General features: G+C 42.8%; 1 protein-coding gene across 2 annotated transcripts in view; it reads left to right on the top strand.

Annotated features, from left to right (window-relative positions):
* Window positions 1-22,499, top strand: part of INVS (inversin) — a 62,340-nt gene that overhangs the window by 17,267 nt on the left and 22,574 nt on the right. For both annotated transcript variants that reach the window (XM_035134213.2, XM_035134212.2), the window contains 7 exons: window positions 8,917-9,090; window positions 9,677-9,844; window positions 10,512-10,692; window positions 12,417-12,526; window positions 16,096-16,267; window positions 20,044-20,199; window positions 21,250-21,479. In XM_035134213.2, the coding sequence (XP_034990104.2) occupies window positions 8,917-9,090; window positions 9,677-9,844; window positions 10,512-10,692; window positions 12,417-12,526; window positions 16,096-16,267; window positions 20,044-20,199; window positions 21,250-21,479 (1,191 nt within the window). The remainder of the gene's footprint in view (window positions 1-8,916; window positions 9,091-9,676; window positions 9,845-10,511; window positions 10,693-12,416; window positions 12,527-16,095; window positions 16,268-20,043; window positions 20,200-21,249; window positions 21,480-22,499) is intronic.

Raw genomic sequence — 22,499 nt, 5'->3', positions numbered from 1 at the left:
AAGTTTTCAAGTGACTCAAAGGATTTTGCCACCCCAGATAAATAAGTATTATGTGCACACAGCTGCCCAAGATTGTCCCTGGTACTACAGGTGTAGGGAGACCGAAGCTATGTGTGGATGATGAAGGTTCATGCTCTGGACATTTCCTTTTGTAGCCATCTTCTAAGGGAAGGATTGAACACCCTCCGTATTTCTCACTTGGAAATGTCTTCTGAATTTCCACTTGCTTAACAAAGAAAACATACCGTTGGGAATTCTGTGCTTATTGGCAGGATGTAGCCATGCCCTGCATTCAGGGAACCTCCTTAGTTAATGTAATTGCAGTAGGTTCCCCACAGATTCTGTAACCAATGGACAATAATGTTCTAAAATAATGACATCTTAAAACATTAGTTTTTAAGGGCCCTCCTAGTGCATGAAAATTAATGTTAAAGTCTTGTGTCAATGGCTTAATTCCCTTGTCCAAAATATTATATCAATAAAAATGAGACCTTCCTGTTTTCTCTACTCACATTCTTCTAGAAGTCCTCTAAGCCACTACTGTCACCAAGAGTTACACTTCTGAAATATAGTATATCATTATTGAGTCGTTGTCTTTTAAAAATTTTGAATCTCCTTCTGATAGTTTATAGTGCTACCCTGTACCCGTGCATGTCTGAAAAATAGATTATCTTGTTAGAGACGTTGTGTTTACTTGAAAGGTTTCGGAGCCAGTAGTGCTAGAACTACTTCTGCTATTTCTTTGACCCTGTTGCATGCAATCCTCCTCTTGGAGATGAATTCCTCTGACTGTCCCTTAGCTAAAAACTGAGCTGGCTCTTGGTACTTGAATATCGGTAGAAAAACTTTCTGGCTGCATGCTAAAGTAACACAACTGGGAACATATTTTTATTGGCTTATACAGTTTACTAGCTCTGTCAAAACTGGGCATCTGCCCCATCAGGAGACAGCTTCTACTTCAGATATTTTTGCAACAAACAACTCTCTTGAATGCACCTATAATCCACAGATTCCATTCTGGAATCTCCACAAAGTTCTCCAAGCACTACAAACGTCACCTTTTAAACCCCTTATATTGCCTTCACTCCGGATTATTTCTTTAAAACTGGAGTGTTTAAGTAATTTTTTCACCCAGACTTATTCTTTATCCGCAAGGACTTCTGCATGGCTTAATAAATGATCCTACATTTGCCCCAAACCATCCCACTCTATGAAATGGGCTTGGACATCAAAGAGGATCTACATCTACATCTCCCACGCTCAGGTCATTAAACAAGCCGCTACTCTTTGTCTCTGTTCACTTCTCTACTATGAGGAAGAAAGTTTCTAATTCTTTTCTATCCACATGAATCAAGACTTACATTGGCACTCCACTTAGCCACTCCAATACACGACATCACAGCACACTCCACTAAATAAGCTGCTTCTATGATGAGAACTGTAGGTCACATGGGCCACAGAAAAACATTCACAGACTTGCTTGCCTTGGAAGAAGCCACTTTTGGGAAATGAGTGCTCCAACATACCCTCCTAGTTTACCACATTGCTGCCTAAATCACTAAGCGCTCTCTCTCTCTCTCCCTCCCTCCCTCCCTCCCTCTCTCTATATATACACAGGTGAAACTCTGAAAATTAGAATATCGTCAAAAAGTGCATTTATTTCAGTAATGCAACTTCTTATTTTTTATTTTTCTTTTAATTTTTACAAATGCTTTCTTTTGGAAATTCCACAGTAATAAAACAAATAGTTACAATAATGCAAAAATAAACAACAATAAACATTGCTATTACATTTCATTAATTCCATTCCATTTATAATTGACCCGCTAACGACAAATAATTACAAGAAATAAAGGCTTGACATATCTTGTTTTGCATGTCATGGATCTATCTCATATATTGGTTTCACCTTTAAAGTTGCATTACTAAAATAAATGCACTTTTCGACGATATTCTAATTTTCCGAGTTTCACCTGTAAGCTAATTCTTTTGGCATAGAGACAAGTATTGTCAGTGCTCCAAAGTGATAAAGATCACTGCTGCTTGGAAAACAGGTTATAGGTTGAGCCCAGTGATATTGAGTGATGAGCTCAGAAGCAATTGCCATAGCAAAAAAATAGGCAACATGATGTGTATTTACTACTGCAGCAAAATGGTCTTGAGTTGTCCCTCTCTTTGGCTCAGCCTTGTAATAAGCCCACGTATGTTACTAGCCCAAAATAATTGCGAATCAGATTTCAATAGAAGCTACTATAAGTGTTTATGTGTAAGTGGATGTGTGTTTTATCTTGTGTCTTAAATTCATGCAAGATTAATTGTCTTTAGAAGCTTCTGCCTGAACTGATCTAAAAGAGGTAGGTAGCCGTGTTGGTCTGGCGTAGTCGAAACAAAATAGAAAAATTCCTTCCAGTAGCACCTTAGAGACCAACTAAGTTTGTCATTGGTGTGAGCTTTCGTGTGCATGCAGTGTATCTGAAGAAGTGTGCATGCACGCGAAAGCTCATACCAATGACAAACTTAGTTGGTCTCTAAGGTGCTACTGGAAGGAATTTTTCTATTTTATTTTTATTTTGTTTTGACGGCAGACCAACACGGCTACCTACCTGTAATTGGAAATGAAAACATTTTATGCATTATGCTAGGGAATTGAACTGAAAGCAGTCAATTGTTTCCAATAAATTTCAGCACAAGCTTTTGAACAACAAGCAGAGCAAGGAAAGCTTGCACCAGTTGTGCTCAGTGAGCTCAAAAGTCAAAGGTTCAGTTTAAGGAGGAAAAGTACACGGAGAAGTGGCCCCTTTCCCCTCATTTTTACTGTGCTTGTACATGTAGCCTTTCACCGTGCACCACTTGATAGTTCAGCTTATTCCTATGGAAACTAACTGAACAAAGCTAGGGTTTCAGTGGGCATTTGTCGAATAAATGTTGTAACATTTCAGCCATGGAGCAGCTAAACATGCAGCCTTGCTTTCAGTGAAACCACCGTTGATCACCAGAATGGGTTCCAAGTCGCGGATGTTCTTGGCTGGTGCGCTGCCTAGGTTGCTTTGCCAGACGGACAAACTCTTTAAACTTGGAAAGTGACTAATAAAATTGCCTTTCAGCTGAGTTTTCTTTTGTATGCTGAGAGTTCTGTCTTTGGTGTCCTGGATGGTGAAGGTGACATTGCCAAAAGGGCACTTTCCTTAAGATTTAGGTCCACTGTTAAGATGGGTGGTGCTGTTGCCATCATTGACTTGAAAAGGATTAGCCACACATGGAATGCTTTCGCTAAGCAGCAATTTATGTTAAAGAAGGTCCTTTACAATTCTACTAGTTATCTAATTCAATCATATTCACTATTAAATTGACATGTGACATCACTGATTTAGTTTATAAGGTCCTATATTCTATCAGCCTTATAAAAAGCCATAGTGTTTGTTATATCAGTTCTGTCAAGGGAAAAATCATTGGCCTCAAAAAAGTAACAGAGAAGATGCTGGTAACTTGTCACTCACTCCTAAACATAGTTTGTAGTGGATTTAAACATGCACCTTCAGTGACCTGCACTGCGGCTTTCACTACACTCTAAGCATAAAAATGTGCAAATGAAATCATTTTCAGGAACAACCACACCAATAATATGCTATCAATAAGTAACTACAGGGTATGTTTTCAGTTGTATTCAGAAGTAAGCACCAATATCTGCGCTGGAACAGCAGTATACGGATTTGAAAAATAATTTCTTTGAAATAAACTGATCACCAAAAATCACCAAACATTTTTCCTGTTTCTGTGCATGAAGGGTGAGGGTTGTACTGTGCGAATGAAACCAGAAAACATTTGTAGTAATGTGTGACTCTGTCCTAAGTCAACAGTTATTGGTTATACACATTTTCAAGCCGATGCCCATTGAATTAGATGGCTTTCCAATATGGAATTTTCATTGGAAGCACTATCATCTCTATCCACGCATTCACACATGATGTGTCAGTGGAAATTTATCCGATACAACAAACGCCTTAGAGTGGCTTTAGTCAGGCCCTGGGGAACATGAGGACCCTGGGGCAGGTTCCCCAGAGGAATTTGCCTGGAGGAGAAGCTATCTCAGACTCCAGTTTTGGGGGCTCTGGCTATCCAGATTGATAGTCAGTTTGAGCCTTGGTATGTTCATTTATTTATTATTGCATTTATACCCCACTTTTCCTCCAAGGAGCTGAAGGTACTGTATATGGTTTTCTCCCTTCCCATCGACCCTGTTTGTGACTCATTGAGTATCACCCATGGGGATTTGTATCCTGGACTCCCAGGTCCTGCTCCGATACTCTGATGATGATAATTAATAATAATTTTAACAATTATAATAATCATAATAATTTGTTTATACCCTACCCATCTGGCTGGGTTTCCCCATGATAAAACATCAAACACTAAAAACTTCCCTAAACAAGGTTGCCTTCAGATGTCATATAAAAGTCAGGTAGTTGTTTATTTCCTTGATATCTGATGGGAGGGCGTTCCACAGGGTGGGTGCCACCTCCGAGAAGCCCCTCTGCCTGGTTCCCTATAGCTTCACTTCTCGCAGTGAGGGAACAGCCAGAGGGCCCTCAGAGCTGGACCTCAGTGTACGAGCTGGATGATGGGGGTGGAGACACTACTTCAGGTATCCTGGGCCGAGGCCGTTTAGGAAAGCACCAACACTTTGAATTATGCTCGGAAACGTACTGGCAGACAGTGTAGATCAAGCATCCCCAAACTGTGGCCCTCCAGATGTTTTGGCCTACAACTTCCATGATCCCTAGCTAACAGGACCAGTGGTCAGGGATGATGGGAATTGTAGTCCAAAACATCTGGAGGGCCGAAGTTTGGGGATGCCTGGTGTAGATCTTCTATATTATATTATTAGTGTAGATAATATTTGGGAAATATATCTATACTTAGTTACTTAGGCACTGAATTACTTTGTTACAGTACTTAGGTAATTCCCAAGATGTTACATCAGACTGAACAAGAACAATTCAGTCTTCTTTCCTATTCTTTCCATTATTGTTAAAAATACAATTACTATTTTATTAATTCCACTGAGTGTATTTAAAAATCAGTAAACTAATTTTGTAATTCCTATCATGCTTATTCAAAAATTAAACTGAAATCAGTGGGAATACTTCCACATGAATATAAATCTACAATCCTTTTTTGTTCAATATCTATGGAAAATCACATTCACCCCCAAAGAAACATTGACAGTTCTCTGCTGAAGGGTCACCCTCCCTCAAATAGATGACTTTTGACTTGAAGGGTAAAATAATTCCAGTCCCCTGCTTAAGATAATATCCTATTATAATCTCACTGCATTATTCTCCTTGAAGGAAGAACTGATAGACAGATTTGATTTTTAATTCCACTTTTTCTCTTTATATTATCCATCTATTTATTTATCTGTCATTTTCTTAACAAAAATATTCAACAAGAAAACTCTTATTTCAAAGTATGGAAACATTTTGTTTTGATGAGGCTCCATAATTTTGGAAAGTAGCGCTAATAATAATAATAATAGAAAGCAAAGAACATCTCTTAATTTACATGATAATGAATTTGCATCTATCAAGTTAGTGTTTTATGTTTGGTTTGATTTTAGTAATGACATTAGAAAAGAGTTTCTTTGCTTTAAAAATATTTTAATTAATTACAGAATTTATCATTTCATCTTTAATTCAGAAAATTGCTTCATTCTGGGAATATTTATTCAATTTATCCAAATTCCTGTAGCTAGATTTAATTTCAAAGCAAGTATTATCCCTCTCAATAGAACATTTTCAGGAGAACACATATATGTTTAATAAATCTAATTACCACCAGATGGTTTCCTAGATTTTAACATGTGGTAAAGTATTTCTGGGTAAGGCTTCCCAATTCAAATAATTTCCTCTGGAGTACTTTCTCAAGATGCAGTATATATTTTGCAAAATCTTCTATTTTGAGTACTGCTTGGCTGGCATTCCTGCCCGAAGGCTTTCTGCAATTGTGCTATCTGTGGAGAGAAATACTAGTACCGGTAGTTGCTTACTTTTCTGTATTCAGCATCAAGTCTCTTAAAAGTAGATCCCAGAGTAAGATGGTATTGGAAGCACATCCTACTGATAGTTAACATTCACTGTTTTTCTATCAGTGTTTCCCAACTGGTGGTCCGCGGACCCCCAGGGGTCCGCGAGCTATGCGAGAGGGGTCCGCAAGACTGGGACTTCCGGCGAGGCAAGATGGCGGCGTGGAGCTCCTAAACTCGACGAACATGCTAGCAAACCCTTCCCCCGCGACCGCGCCTGCACCTCCTCGCCGCCCACCCCGTCTCCGCCCTCCTGCCAGGCCATCACCGCCCAGCGCAGCCAGTCCTAGTTCTGCTCCAGCTTGCGCAGGACGCTGGAGGCCAGCTCAGCTGGCCCGGGGGGCGCCTCCGCGGGCAGCTCGGCCAGCGCCCGCCCGACGTCGTCCCGCGCTTGCTCGGGGAAGTAGCGGGCGCAGGCGGCCAGCACCTCCTTCATGTGCCGGTGCACGGCGCCCACGCGCTCTTCCCAAACGGCCAGCAGCAGCGCCGGGTCGCGCTGGGTGAGGCCCGCCTGGCACAGCAGGCACAGCAGCCCTGCGCCCAGCAGCGCATTCAGCTTCTTGCACACGCCCGCCATCTCAGGCCTCCGCGGCCGGTGCTCCTCGACGGTGCGCGCCAGCAAGGGCCGTTGCGCCGCCACCCCGCAGCCCAGCAGGCGCCGCTCCAGCTTCTCTCTCGCGCACGCGGCCACGAAGAGCTCGGTCTCGCGCACCGCCAGAGCCAGCTGCTGGAAGGCGGCCGACACGCAGTCCTCGCACGCGCGCAGCTCGCCCGCGCCGTCCAGCGACAACCCCGGCCCGGTGGCCAGGTCGCGCTCCAGCAGCGCCAGCTCGCGGCGGACGAAGGCGGACTCCTCCGGCGTTGCCGAGCCCCGCAGCTGCGACGCCGCGCCCAGCGCCAGGGAGCGCAGCGACTGCAGGAAGCCCGTGGGCTCCAGGCACTGCGAAAAGAGCGCCATCCGCAGGCCGACGCGGGGACGGGAGCCTGCAAAGAGAGGGTGGAGAGAGAGAGAGAGGCGGGGGTTAGGGAGGCACAGAGAGAGAGGCGGGCAAGAAGGGGAGCCCCCGAATGGATTTAAGAAACTATCTTAAACAGCCAAAATTGAAGGTCCCAGCTGCTGGATCGGGCCCATGGCCCATGTCGTCAGCAGCCTATCACTGAAAGGGCTCTGAGGTCATCTAGCCCAACCCCCTGCCTGCAATGCATCTGTGTCAGGAGAGCCACCGTTCAACCTCTGGCTACAAACCTCCATGTAACTAAAAAGACTCTTAATTTGGCTCTCACTTTTTAATTTTAGGATTAGGAATTAATGGGGGTCCTTGTCACAATAGCGGCTCGATGAGGGGTCCTCGAGAAAATTTTGTTGGGAACCCCTGTTCTATGGTTATGAATTTTTATCTGAATGAATGAACTCCCCATCAATAAGAAAAATCTTAAGAAATGACTGATGTGGGGAAGGTTTAAAACACTTTTCTCTAGCCAACCAAGTGGCTCAACCCCCCCCCCTTTTCCAATGTATAAAATGTAAACATTGTGCAAGCCATTCAACATTAACTCAGGACAAAACTATAAGAAAGAATTAGACAGATAACTTGTTCAAAAACTAGCAATAATCTACAAACTGTGTTATTCTAGATCCTGGCTGATTAGGGGAAAGTAGTGACAACCTAGTACCGTACTTTGACTTGGGGTTGCCTGTAGTACATATGAAAAAGATCTAGAGGGTCTTAGTAGACCATAAGCTGAACATCAGACAACAGCAGCAAAAAAAAAGCTAATGCTATTCTAGGCTCCATCTACAGAAGTATTGTGTCAAGATCAAGGCAAGTAACAGTGCCACTCTGTTCTGCCTTGGTCAGACCACACCTGGAGTACTGTGTCCAATTCTGGGTGCCATAATTTATGAAGGATATTGACAGGCTGGAATGTGCACAGAGGGCGACCAAGATGATCAAGAGTCTTGAGGCAAGCCTTAGGAAAATGATTGGGGGAGTTGGGTGTGTTTAGCCTGGAGACAGGTGGGACGCAGGTGGCGCTGTGGTCTAAACCACTGAGCCTAGGGCTTGCCGATCAGAAGGTCGGCTGTTCAAATCCCTGCGACGGGGTGAGCTCCCATTGCTCAGTCCTTGCTCCTCCCAACCTAGCAGTTCGAAAGCACACCAAAAAGTGCAAGTAGATAAATAGCGTTTCCATGCGCTGCTCTGTTTTTGCCAGAAGCGGCTTAGTCATGCTGGCCACATGACCCGGAAAAACTGTCTGCGGACAAACGTTGGCTCCCTCGGCCAATAAAGTGAGCTGAGCGCCACAACCCCAGAGTTGTTCGCAACTGGACTTAACAGTCAGGGGTACCTTTACCTTTTTAGCCTGGAGACAAAAAGACTGAGAGGAGATATATGATAGCCATCTTAAAATATCTAAAGGGCTGTCACATGGGAAATGGAGCAAGCTTGTTTTCTGCTGCTGTAGAGGGTCAGACTTGAACAAATGGATTCAAGTTACAAAGATGGCGATCCTGACTAAACAGTAGGAAGAACTTTCTAACAGTAAGAGCTGTTCGACAATAGAATAGACTCCCTCAGAAGGGAGGTTTTTAAGCAGATGTTGGATGTTCATCTGTCATTGATGCTTTTGTTGATATTTCTGCATTGCAGGGAGTTGGACCAACTCTACAATTCTATGATTCTAGTCACTCGTTCACAGGACTATAAACTATATATTGCCATTAGCTCTAATGATTGCTTTTCAAAAATAAGTATTATTACATGTTGGTTTCATAACGCTTTTTATTCATTGAAATTAACTTTATTCTTTCCCTTCCTCATTACATTGCTTAGGGAAATTATCGTTTTATGAAACTTTTACTTGCTCGTAGAGCAAACTGGATGAAGAAGGATTTGGAAGAGATCACTCCGTTGCACTTAGCTACACGGCACAAGAATCCCAAGTGCTTGGCTTTGTTGCTTAAATACATGGCACCAGGAGAAGTAGATACACAGGACAAAAACAAGGTAAAATCAGACTTGTAACTTTTACTGTCACTATAAACCTCTAGCTCCTCTTAGTGGTCTCTGACCAGAACAAACACTGGAACTTTCTTTACTACCAGGGAACTGATACTGAACTTGTGCCCCTCCCCGAATCAGCTGCACATGCTATGAAGGGTAGAGACATTCACTTCCCTGTGGGATCAGCATTTCAGTTTCCCATCAGTTAGCCATCAGTTTTCAACTCACTCCATCAGACTACTGATTCAGGATTGTCACTTTGAATCAACTCCCTTTCTCATTGTACCAAGTAATGCATAGTGGATATCACTTTGTATCCCACTTTCTCATGTCATTGTATGCTTGGAATGAATCCTGAACCCCCACCTGTGTTTTATGTACAGCATACTTGAGATCTTGCTATGCAGTTGGTCACATCCAGAAACTAAACAGAAGTAAACCCAGGGCCTCTGATAAACCAGCATTCCCTCGCTGTCAACTGTCCTCAGTGTCCATAATTTGTAAATTGTTCATATTACATGGTTTCTGAAGTTCACAAAAGTGGAATGTTTATTTCATTTTACTGTGCATCTCTTCTAATTACTCCCAGCAAACTGCTCTTCACTGGAGTGCCTATTACAATAATCCAGAGCATGTGAAACTTCTGATCAAACATGATTCTAATATTGGAATCCCAGATATTGAAGGCAAAATTCCACTCCATTGGGCTGCTAACCACAAGGATCCCAGTGCAGTTCATACCGTTAAGTGCATTTTGGTAAGGCTTTCTTTTCAAATAAATACAGTACTGATCTGATCTGATGTACCTTTTTTTTAGTGGCAGTTGTATGTAGGCACCACAAAGAATACTTGGAATCGTTTTAGGGCTCACAGTCGTAAGGTAGCCGTGTTGGTCTGAGTCGAAGCAAAATAAAAAAAATCCTTCAGCAGCACCTTAAAGACCAACTAAGTTTTTATTTTGGTATACATAAGGGTCTGGCTCTTCTGTTTCAAGAGTATCTGACGAAGTGTGCATGCACACGAAAGCTCATACCAAAATAAAAACTTAGTTGGTCATTAAGGTGCAACTGAAGGAAGTCGTAAGGATTGTTTCTGTCACAAGAGACACTCTAAGATCCTTTTGAATGCCTCCCAACTTCACTTATTAACATGGATTCACACCAGTGCTGCTAGATTTGAGAGAGCCCTGGGCAAGGTTGCCTTCTTTAAGCCCATTTGCCATCCCTCCCACCCCAGGTAATATTGAAGCCTGGCCAGCAAACACTTCCCTTTGACTTAATCAAATCCTAACATAATTTTGGGTTTAAATGTCTTAAATACATGCAACTTTAATGTAACCTCTTAATTGTAAAACCATCCTCTCTTAGCTGCTACAGTTTCTTAATGCCAATCGCACCTTATCTACCTGGCATTTTTGCAACTAGGATGCTGCTCCAACTGAATCTCTGCTGAACTGGCAAGACTATGAAGGACGAACTCCCCTTCACTTTGCAGTTGCTGATGGGAATGTAGCTGTTGCTGATCTGTTGACCTCCTACGAAGGTTGCAATGTCACCTCTTACGATAATTTATTTCGAACTCCCTTGCATTGGGCAGCTTTACTGGGTAAGTACTGAATGACTAAATTTCTAAATTTCTTCTTGGGCACATGTATCAATTTTGTGGAACTCAAATTTCCTCAACTGGAGCTTGAAACATTGAAGAAATTTGACTGGTGTGAAATAGGGGGGACAGGAACATAAAGGCTGCTTTATCCTAACTCCATCTATTGGTCCAGCTAGCTCAGGATTGTCAACACACATTGGCTGGCAGCGGCTCTCCAGTTATCGGTCTTTCCCGGTTATAACTGAAGATACTAGGGATTGAGATTCAGAGCTTCTCGATGCAAAGCATGAACTGTACCACTGATCTACAGCCCTCCACATAACATGCAGTGTGACTTGGCTAAGGAGAGTCTTGAGGTTGATTAAGATGCACACGGATACGGTAGCTTGTCAGATTTGTACAGTTCTAGATTTAGCAGTCATACTGCTGGTCTCTCTTTCAGTGGGGGAAATGAGCAGATAACATGCTGAACAGCCCAAATTTGCCAGCTTTGCTTGGCTTTTTGTAACTTCCTACTTCATAAAGTTGTTGTTATTTATTTGTATCAATAATGCATTTTACAGAGCTCCATAACTAAAATAGATAGGTCCCTGCACTGATGCCCATGCGCTGGTGGAAACCATAGAATCATAGAGTTGGAAGAGACCACAAGGGCCATCCAGTCCAACCCCCTGCCAAGCAGGAAACACCATCAAAGCATTCTTGACATATGCCTATCAAGCCTCTGCTTAAAGACCTCCAAAGAAGAAGACTCCACCACACTCCTTGGCAGCAAATTCCACTGTTGAACAGCTCTTACTGTCAGGAAGTTCTTCCTAATGTTTAGGTGGAAGCTTCTTTCTTGTAGTTTGAATCCATTGCTCCGTGTCCGCTTCTCTGGAGCAGCAGAAAACAACCTTTCTCCCTCCTCTATATGGCATCCTTTAATATATTTGAACATGGCTATCATATCACCCCTTAACTTTCTCTTCTCCAGGCTAAACATACCCAGATCCCTAAGCCGTTCCTCATAAGGCATAGTTTCCAGGCCTTTGACCATTTTGGTTGCCCTCTGGACACGTTCCAGCTTGTCAGTATCCTTCTTGAACTGTGGTGCCCAGAACTGGACACAGTACTCCAGGTGAGGTCTGACCAGAGCAAAATTACTTCCCTTGATCTAGATGCTATACTCCTATTGATGCAGCCCAGAATTACTTTGGCTTTTTTAGCTGCTACATCACATTGTTGACTCATGTCAAGTTTGTGGTCTACCAAGACTCCTAGATCCTTTTCACATGTACCGCTCTCAAGCCAGGTGTCACCCATCCTGTATTTGTGCCTTTCATTTTTTTTGCCCAAGTGTAGTACTTTACATTTCTCCCTGTTAAAATTCATCTTGTTTGCTTTGGCCCAGTTGTCTAATCTGTTAAGGTCATTTTGAAGTGTGATCCTGTCCTCTGGGGTATTAGCCACCCCTCCCAATTTGGTGTCATCTGTAAACTTGCTCAGGATGCCCTCAAGCCTGTCATCCAAGTCGTTTATAAAGATGTTGAATAAGACTGGGCCCAAGACAGAACCCTGTGGCACCCCACTAGTCACTACTCTCCAGGATGAGGAGGAGCCATTGATGAGCACCCTTTGGGAGATACAGAGAAACAGAGATAACAACATCCTCATAGGATGAGGGAAGAAATCTGGAACACATATAGTGAGCTAAGTAATATGTATTCTGCTCTCTCTTTTAGGTCATGCGCAGATCGTCTACCTTCTTTTAGAAAGAAACAAGTTTGGGACCATCCCATCTGACAGTCAAGGGGCAACACCTTTACACTATGCAGCACAGAGTAACTTTGCTGTACGTGGAACAAACAGGTTATGTTGAAATATCTCTGCTTTCTATCGTGGGATGCTGGAGCCAATGAGGGGACGCAGGCAGGAGCAAAGCTTTGTGGGAAATGGGCTCCTTCACCTCAGTTTCTTCTCCTGTCTGACGCAGCAGAGCGTTCTCCTCGGCTCTCCTGCTCCAGATAAGCCTTGGCCCTCGCTGTTGGATTTACTTATTTATTTTGTTTATTCCGTTATTTTTTCCATTAAAACCTAGTTTTTCCTGCTCTGGCTTTTGACTGCAGCTGAGGCACTTTTTGGCCGCCGCTTGCAGGCTGCAGTCTAGCTTCCCGTGCACCGACTCCATTTGCAACTGGGTCGCCTCCATTGCTGGGGTCGCCTATCTTTATCGTCTACAAACTTCTTGTATGACTGGTGTCTTTGAGAGTGTGCCAGGTGTTTGTTGTGCACGAGTGACTTTGGGCAATTTCTTCAGTTGTCACCTCAGCATCGGGCGAAGCATTTCCTTCGTGCCTGATATCCCCGCCCCCCTCCGATTGCATTTCTCTTAAACGGCACAGGAATGAGTGGCAAGAGGCTCTTCTCCCCCTCCTGGTACATTTTTTACAGCGACAGAGTGTATGGCTTGGTAGCAGTATTCCGCAATCTCCTGGTTTGCTGCTGTGGCAACTGAGAACATGGCGGTTGAGTTCATCCACTCCCCCTACAGCAGCTTATTTAACCGGCTTGAATAGTTTTAGCCCTTTAAGGGACAGCTGCATTGCTTCTGCCATTCCTCTCCTGGTTCATGGAGTGACAAACGGAGAGGGATTGTGAGCCTTCCTATTGTTCCTCCTCCTGGTTCACAGAGTGGCAACGGAATTAAGTGTATTGAGTTTCCCTTTCTCTGTGTGTATGCCTATCTCTTTCAGTTAGATATGGAAATGGAGGGCGATTGGAGTGAGGGTTCAACCCATAAGGAACCCATATCTGTGAGTCTATTTCAAGAGGCCAGCGCCCCCATTCTGAAGCGCAAAATAATGCATGCTCTTGACTTAACCTCTCAATCAGATAAAGCTACATCTTCCAAACCAGAGAGTGATGTGTCTTTGTTAACTGACAGTCACTCCTCCTCCAATTTTATGCTAGCTCCTTCTGTTTTGAAGGCTGTAACCAAGGCTGAGCTTGACGCTCCTATGCGTTCTAAAAAGAAGACTATCTTGACAGACAAGTTATATTCCTTAGGCCCTGAGTTCATGACCTATATTAAAACCCCGTCTGTAGATAGATTGGTACTAAATTCTTCCTCTCGGAATCTGGTTCCCCATGAAAGGGATGCCCAACTCCAGGACATCACAGACAAAAGACTTGAGTGGTAGTGACTTGCTATGTATGGTATGTCTCGCCCCATTGGTTCCAGCATCCCACAATACAAGTAGAACAATTGGTCTCACCAGAAGTGGAGATTGGGGAGTGGGATGCTGGACCAATGGGCCCCACCCTGGGGTGCTCTACACTGCAACTGATGGAGGGTTATGGCCTGTCAGTTCTTTATTTTCTTTACCTAACACTGTTTCTTTCACTTCCTTGAGCCAAGAGAGAGAGGGAAATAGGCAGGGAATTTTAATCTTTCAGGACTCTGTTGATACTTGCTGCTTGGCGAATCCGAAAAACTGAGGGGAACAAGCCTATTTTCCACAAAGCTTTGTCCCTGCCTGCACCACCCCATTGGCTCCAGCATCCCACTCTCAAATCTCCACTTCAGGTAACACCAATTGTTCTTTTTCAAGTCCTGTCATTAATTGGCCTGACTTCTGGTCATACTAAGGTCTGTTGGAAGTGGATAAAAGAACATTTTTTAAAAAAACTGAGATTTGGGCGATGTTTACCGTATTATTCTTAAGGTGTGCACATACTGTACTTCTTTTGACGCATTATTACCTTTGATCAAACAAGCTTTGCCATGTTTTTGAAACAATATGGAAACCTGTTTTCCTTAGGCAAAGTGCAATAAATGTTTACAACAAAAGATGGCAATCCTGCTTTCCAGGTGCTAACTTTTTGAAATAAAAAGCTATTGTCAAATTCCAACTAAGCCAACTAATTACAGTTGCGCAGAGCAGAGCAGACCCACTGAAATGAATGAACCCAAGTCAGTTAAGTTGCCCTCCAGGGCACTGCCTCACCCCTCCCTGCAGGATTCTGCTGCCTGGGGCAGGCTGCTCCCCTCTGTCTCATGGGCAGGCTGGCCCTGGATTGGGAGGAACATGAAATATATCATGTTTTGGTATCCACCCTAAAACTGTCAAGGTCTGATTAAGAAAAGGATCAACCATCTGGTATTGCTGAGAGCCTGAGGAGGAAAATGCATTTTCTCATGAAGCAGAGTACTGTAGTTCTTTTACTCCATGATTAAAGAGAAGGTTTGGTGTATTGGATACAGTGTGGGAAGCATGAAACTTTGGCTCAGCTTAAATAACGCTTTTTTACCTTTTTGATTAAGGGCTTGTATAGCCTTAAGAGTTTGTTCTGTCGCCTTTTGGCAGGGAAGGAAGCCAGCAGTATTGTGAACATACGTCAAAAGCCAAGAAGTTTGTATGCACATCTACTTTGTTGTGCCAGGGAAGTAATATCCAGGACAGGACTTGGTCTTTGAAAAGAGAGAGAGAGAAAGAGAGAGATAAGAGAAGGGAGAGAAGTTTGTCTGCAACTTCTCCCATCAAGGCATAGCTTACCAGGGGTAAAGTCCAACTGTCTTTCAGTAAAACATGATGACTTCATTGCATATTAACAAGTGAGGATTTGTTGCTTGCCATACAGTGCAACAAAACGAAACATCTTTGAATCTGTTCACACAATATTTTACTTGTACATGTGAACAGTCCTGACCATTCTCAGGCACGTGTCTTGCAGACAAACATAAATGTGTACAAGGTGATTATGGAGATGGCTGGCAGCAGTTCCCATCACGTGGTTTATGTGGTACGTTTGTCCATCTAAGTGTATAGCTGAGGATGCTTTTTCAGGTGCAGAACAATATTGTGCGAACCAGTCCTCAGAGAGCTATCAAAATAAAGCTTTAGGAACTTGTGAAAATAACTAAATTCAATAAACAGGATGAAGTACAAATGTTGCTGTGTGTGCATTTCTCATCATGGAGGCTGTATTATATATCTGAATGAATTTTGTGTCATACTCAGCAGTAAAGTACAATAATGGAAGCCTAACAAATTGTTTAAAAGGCTTGGTAGTCTTTTTAAAAATTAAGAAAGAGAGGCTAATTTGACTGAAATCCGCAACCCACTTTTTCACTTTATTTGGTATACTAAACAATTAGTGTTGTTGGGTTGTTGTTGTTTTTTAAAAAAGGAGTGAAGCCTAATAGGCTTAAATAGTATTGAGGACTCGGAATCCCTCAATGCTCTTTTAATGGGAATATTTCCAACCCGTTGTGAAACTTGTGATGTTTCCTTGAAAGGAAGAATGAAGTTTTCTTGCTTAAGCAAAAAATCTTTGCTAATAGTTTGATTTGTGAACCCTAGAGCCATATATTATTTTCATTTCAATACCATCCTTATTCAGAGAAGATTTGTGGTCTAGGAAACCGTGGAAGCATTTTTGAAGCATCCTTCTGTGAAAGATGATTCAGATCTTGAGGGAAGAACATCTTTTATGTGGGCTGCTGGGAAAGGCAGCAACGATGTCATCCAGACAATGCTGAATTTAAAATTGGACATTGATATCAACATGGCAGACAAATATGGTGGCACAGGTAAGAAAACTAACATACTTTTGAAGTTCTTATAAACTTGGTAGGTGCACTACTCTTTTGAACACTCAAGTGTGTGATATGAATTCTAGATTTTCTAAGGGTGAATTGTACAAGTTCTGTATTGTACAATGAGCAAAAGATTGTATTGAGCAAAATAGAATGGATTGTAGATTAATCAAAAAGGAGAATAGTTGCTGTAGGTTAGTGCTAGAATCCCTCCCCCAACTCCCCCCCCCCCCATGCAAGAGGGACTATTATGTCTTGAACAGCAGTTTCCCTCCAAGCTGCATGGCAAAACTGTTTTGGAAACTTATAGAAATTTCAAATGCAGCCCAGTGGCTTTTCCTAATGGCACTGTGGAGGTGGGGAAATATTTTTGCATGCAAGCCTTTGGACACAGCTAAGGCAGCTCTTCAGAACCTGGTCTGAAAATTCAAAAAATGTGATGATAAATGGAGATAAGGTTTACTAACTATGACTGGTTGATATACAGAATCATTGGATATACAACATGAACATGTCCATAAACTTTTGGATGGCCACAAACCTTTTTATAGAATAAGTATACTGTAGATATGATTGATATTTGAAAGGAATGTTAAAGATGATGGTGATATTAGAGCTGAAACTTTCTGAATCAAATAATACCCCCCAGACCATGGGCCTGCTCTAGAGGAACTGCCGTACCATCTAGAGCAGGGTGCACATCAAATTCCTGGACACCAACACTGCTGACCAATACTGCTACCCTCTTTTCAGTATTGAGCTTCAGGAAGTCAGCAGCTCCCTCACAACTCTTGAAAGCTCTGCTGATGGGATATTCTTATGACATTTGGAACCCAATGATCAGTTGGTTAAGAGAGAGAGAGAGAGAGAGAGTTATGTTTCAGTTAGTGTATTTGTTATAGTAGTTCTGTGTATGTTTGCTGAGTGAGGGAAGTATGACAGTGTAGGGCAATTGTATCTGCATACTTTATTGAACAGATAATTTCCTATGCTTATGTATTTAGTTATTCTTGAAAACCCAATAAAAATATTGTTTTAGCTGCTGGACAGTTGCTCAATGACACAATATTGGTAGCAAAGTGAGCCATCACTGTTGCATGGTAGATTCAATTATGTTCTCTTTCCTGTGTTTGGTCAGCCTTGCTGTGAGTCTTGCACTCCATCTGTCATCCAACTTCATAGTTCAAAGTTCCAGAGAATACCACTGAACTTTGGACTTCACACCACTGGAAAGGGTGCCGTGGAACTGTCATGGCTCTTTCCATCTCACCATTCTAGTGAGACCGTAGCTTCAACAGGTGCACCAGCAATGTCAGATTCCACAAGTCTTCCACCAGAGCATAACAACTAGTCCTCTACCTCTGCAAGGCGAACAGTCACTTCCTGTCCACGTTGACCAGAAAGTAATCTGTTAACTCCCCCTGCAGCTGGAAAACAACTAGCCCACTCTGTGGCAAAACAAAACAACAACAACAACAACAACAACAACAACAACAACACACACACACACACACACACACACACACACACACACACACACAGCAAGGGTATGCCTCATGATGTATTGAGACAGACCAATGACTGTCATGAAATCCTGAGCTGGCCCTACTAAGGCAACCACAGAATAAATATTGAAGTTCCCCAAAACTACAATCTGGGGGCACTCCGACACCACATCTGTGATCACCTTTACAAGGTCACACAGTGCAGAAGGATGGATGTTATACCAGCAGAATCACTGTTCCGTCTCTCTCTCTCTCTCTCTCTCTCTCTCTCTCTCTCTCTCTCTCTCTCTCTCTCTCTCTCTCTTTCTCTCCTCCCCTTCTCTCCCCCTCCCTCCCTCCCTCCTGTTAGCAGTAACAACTTTTCAAAGCTGGTACCTAAATGAACTGGCTTTCTAGCAAGGAAGATGGAACTGTGGATGATGGCAACTCTCCTGCCACTGTCCTCTTGACCCTCCAACCTGTCTTTGTATCTGAGCCAATACAGCAGTAACCTCATTCACAGTTGTCATGATTGTGATCTTCCATGGGTGTCAATCCATGAGGTAGGTAGGTGGACTGTATCACCATCTAATGTCTGAAGGCAGGAAATGCAGATAGTGCTGAGGGGTGCACAGCCCCTTTGAGTCATGCCTTCATCCAGGATAGATCTCTTAGTCTTTGCTTCACATGATATTTTCTCTTATGGTGCATCTTGCATTTCCTGTGAACGCAAGGAATTGATCTCCCCCCCCCCCCCTGTACAGTAGATGTAAGAATGGAGGCAGCTAAATACTGGAATCTTCCTAGAGCCCTCACTAAATTTGGGATGACATGAAAGAAAATGAAAAGTGTCACCAGTGGAGAAGCTTGCACACCAGAGCAGACGTTTCATACATTTAGCAAATTAATATTTATTCACAAATATTTGGTACTCATCGATTATTTTTCTCAACCGACAATTGGCTATACAATGACCACCTTGTGTGCATAGCAAGGTGTAGAAAGTTTGCTTTTAAATATTTTGCATGTATGTGCTGAAGTACACCAGTGGAAGGTCCCACATTGTTGGTAATCATTAACTTTTGACGTGTTGGTACTTGATTTATGCTCCCCTCTCCCAAAAATGATGATCTGTCTGTAAAAGAAATAAAAACCATTTAACAAGTGCAGAACCCTCCACTTGCTGACTGCTTATTTTTGCTTAGCTATTCTTCTCAAATGCTTTCCTCCTCAGACAAGATTCTTAATGGAATGGACCTCAACTCAAATAAAAGTGTTTGGGGAGTGGCAAGCTGCAGGTGCAGCAGTTCTGCACTTCTACCCACCCCTTTCTTTTAAAATTAGACACACTCTCTCTTGGGGAAGTGTTACTGTTTAACCACACAGAATTTCCATATTCCTGTCTCATTTGGCGATTTTAAATTCGGAAGAAGTTGGGCTAAAGTTTATAATATACAGCTGCTCATGTTTCCAAAAGGGTCTGTGATACGGATGCTATGAAATTTGCTTAGCTGAACCCAGATCTACCATTGCATAAATATGGTTTCTTGCATTTGAGTCCATTCGATTCCAGTTTTAATAGAATTGCAAGACATTTGTTATTGTCTAGCAAAATGATACCAAGGGGAAAGAATGTCGATTAGTATCGTAGGAGCAGCACAGGGGCAGCTTTATAACTTTGCCGTCACTATATACAATGGAGAGGGATCTAAGTGTTGGTGGAACAAAGGTTTTATTGTGACCAGCTGGCTGAAGAATCTCTTTAGTCACTGTGACTCCCTTCAAGAAAAATTAGCTTACTAGGAAATACTGAACAGAGGCTTGGAAGCAAGTTGCCTGCGTCAGAATGAATGATGGAGGGGGAGAAACTAGGCCTTGCTGACATAGCTGCTCCTTTATTTAAATGTATTGTTGCAAACATCTCATGCATCAACCAGTTGTGTAGTTTACTGCCTTGTGCTCCACAAGTGTAATGCTGAAAAACAGGATCTGGAATGTACAGTAGGGTCAGACCATGTAGCCAAGTTCCTGTAGCAGGTGGCATTTTTGCCAGACTTTTTTCCCCCCTAAAAAGCCAGTAACCCGATTAGATTCTTTTCACCAATGTAGCTTAAACTGTTTTATCAGCTAGTGCAATTTATTTAGTGATAGTATTATGAACGCATAAGCTGTATGCATAGATTAAAAAAATAGATGCAGATGAGTGTAAATCCCCCTTCTTGCCATGTTGTTTAAATTTTGTTACATTCGCAATTCTAATTGCCCTGTTTTTTGTCCATCTTTCAGCATTACATGCCGCTGCCCTTTCTGGCCATGTCAGCACTGTGCAATTGCTGCTAAAACACGAGGCCCAGGTAGATGCTGCTGATGTCATGAAGCACACTCCCCTCTTCCGTGCCTGTGAGATGGGACATAAAGAAGTGATACAGACTCTCATTAAAGGTCAGCTGTGACACATTTATAGACTTGTTCATAGAAACACTGCTGTCTTCAGTTTTTGAAATGAAATAAACGGTAATGACAGACAAGAAGAAAGTGAATCCCCAGTTGGCACAGGAAGAGAGGTGAAAGAAGGTATTTATCATGCATCTACAGTGAAAGATCAGGGCAGAAAATTAGATCTTCCACCAAAATACTTCCTAAAGCTACATTTGAGGTAAATTTGGGATTATGCTGATCCTTTAGATTGATAACATTAGATTAATGTGGAAGAAGTTGCCTCTCAGCTCTTCATTGGCAATTTGTATTTATACGTCATGTTTTAAAACTGAGAGGGACAGTTTGTCATTGAGCCTTAACTTCACATTTGACCCAAAGCTAGTTTTGGAATTTGTTTCTGAAAAACTCCCTCTCTCCATTAACTCCCATAAATAATATTGGAATTTGCTTCCAGCCAGGAATTTTTGGTTAGGCACTCTAAAACTTTTTCTGGTCTTTGCCTAATGGGGCACAAATATGGAAATCTTCTGTCATTGTGTACTGCCTTTTTGGAGCAAAACCGGCAAAGCTCTGTATACTCTAAAAGAAGTTGATAGTCATATACAATCAAAATTCTTCACCAAGAAAAACTGAATTTTATATAAATCAAGGAAATATGGATAGTTTAGCTTATTTTGTAGTTGTTAGTCTTTATTTTGTAGTTGCTAGTTTATTTTGATTTTTCTAGTCATGGAGAAGAAGAGGCGCTATCAAGCCCCAACCTCTGGAAATCTCATTCAACTACTCTGCTGGCTCTGAAATTTCAGCAGGTCTTGCCCATATACTTTCAAGAATAGTTTCCAAGCCCTTGTAGGTTAGAAACATGTCTGTGTTTTAATTAAGACCAGTGTTTTCAGGAAGCTGAATTCTGTGGCTAGTGCTGTCTTTTGTTTTGCTGTGAGATTGTGGCACTCCTTTTAGACTATTTCTTGTGTTTTGTACAGTTTTATAAGCTGCTGCTGGAATCAGGTGGCATACGGTGTTGGATAATGAAAAAACCTATTATTGTTGCAGGAGGAGCAAGAGTTGATTTGGTTGACCAAGATGGCCACTCTCCCTTGCACTGGGCAGCTCTGGGAGGAAACCCTGATGTTTGCCAGATATTGATAGAAAATAAAATAAATCCAAATGTACAGGATTATGCAGGTAGAACCCCATTGCAGTGTGCTGCCTACGGAGGCTACATTAATTGCATGGTGGTGCTGTTGGAGAATAATGCAGATCCAAATATTCAAGATAATGAGGTACATGTCTGCTTTTTGTGGCTTTGCAATATGAGATCAAAACAGTGCCATTGAATCTTGCTTTTTCTCACCACTGTTAGAGATAACTTTGTGTAACCAAATTGTGAATATGAACAAAGATGGCATCCCTTTGGGGATCCCCATCTCATACTGGAACATTGCATGACGTACTTTGCACATGAACTGAGGCAGGGCCGGCTCTAGGTAGACCCCTGGTGGTGCGGTGTGCCAGGGCGCCGGGCGGTAGGTAGGGCGCCGCGTGGCAAAGCCGCACGGAAACCATGCTGCGTCCTGTGGGGGCGCCGGAGCAATATCCGCCCCTCAGCACCAGGGCGCGCGACCTGCTCGAGACTGTCCTGAACTGAGGCAACCCCCTAGTGAATTTGCCTAGCCACCACTAGTGACTTGGGATGAGAATGATAAGGATGCCTCACATTACAGTGGAACCTCGGTTTATGAAAACCTCGGTTTATGAATTTTCGGTTTACGAACGCCGTGGACCCATCTGGAACGGATTAATTCACTTTCCATTACTTTCAATGGGAAAGATCGCTTCAGTTTATGAACGCTTCAGTTTATGAACAGACTTCCGGAACCAATTACACCCATGCTTCGGGTTAAGTACGCTTCAGGTTGAGTACTCCGCGGACCTGTCTGGAACGGATTAATCCACTTTCCATTACTTTCAATAGGAAAGTTCGTTTCAGTTTATGAACGCTTCAGTTTATGAACAGACTTCCATAACCAATTGTGTTCATAAACCGAGGTACCACTGTACGTGCAAATGGTAGTGGAAAAACGCAAATGGAGTGAGTGCCAGGGGCAGTTTCATTTGTTTGTGCCAATATTTCCCCTAGTTGCTGCAGCCACAATATAGGCAGGGCTGGCCCACCCATGAGGCAGGCTGAGGCAGCCACCTCAGACAGCGGAAGCCCAAGAGGCGAAAACCCCCACTCCCACCCCACTGGCAGAGAAGGGGCAGCGGTGGTGATTTCTGGTGAGATCGTGTGCACGCCATGA

The sequence above is a fragment of the Zootoca vivipara genome, chromosome 13, assembly GCF_963506605.1.
Source record: "Zootoca vivipara chromosome 13, rZooViv1.1, whole genome shotgun sequence".
In the NCBI taxonomy this organism is placed as follows: Eukaryota; Metazoa; Chordata; class Lepidosauria; order Squamata; family Lacertidae; genus Zootoca; species Zootoca vivipara.
The sequence above is the reverse complement of the archived record's forward strand: the minus strand, read 5'-3'. Positions and strand labels throughout refer to the sequence as shown.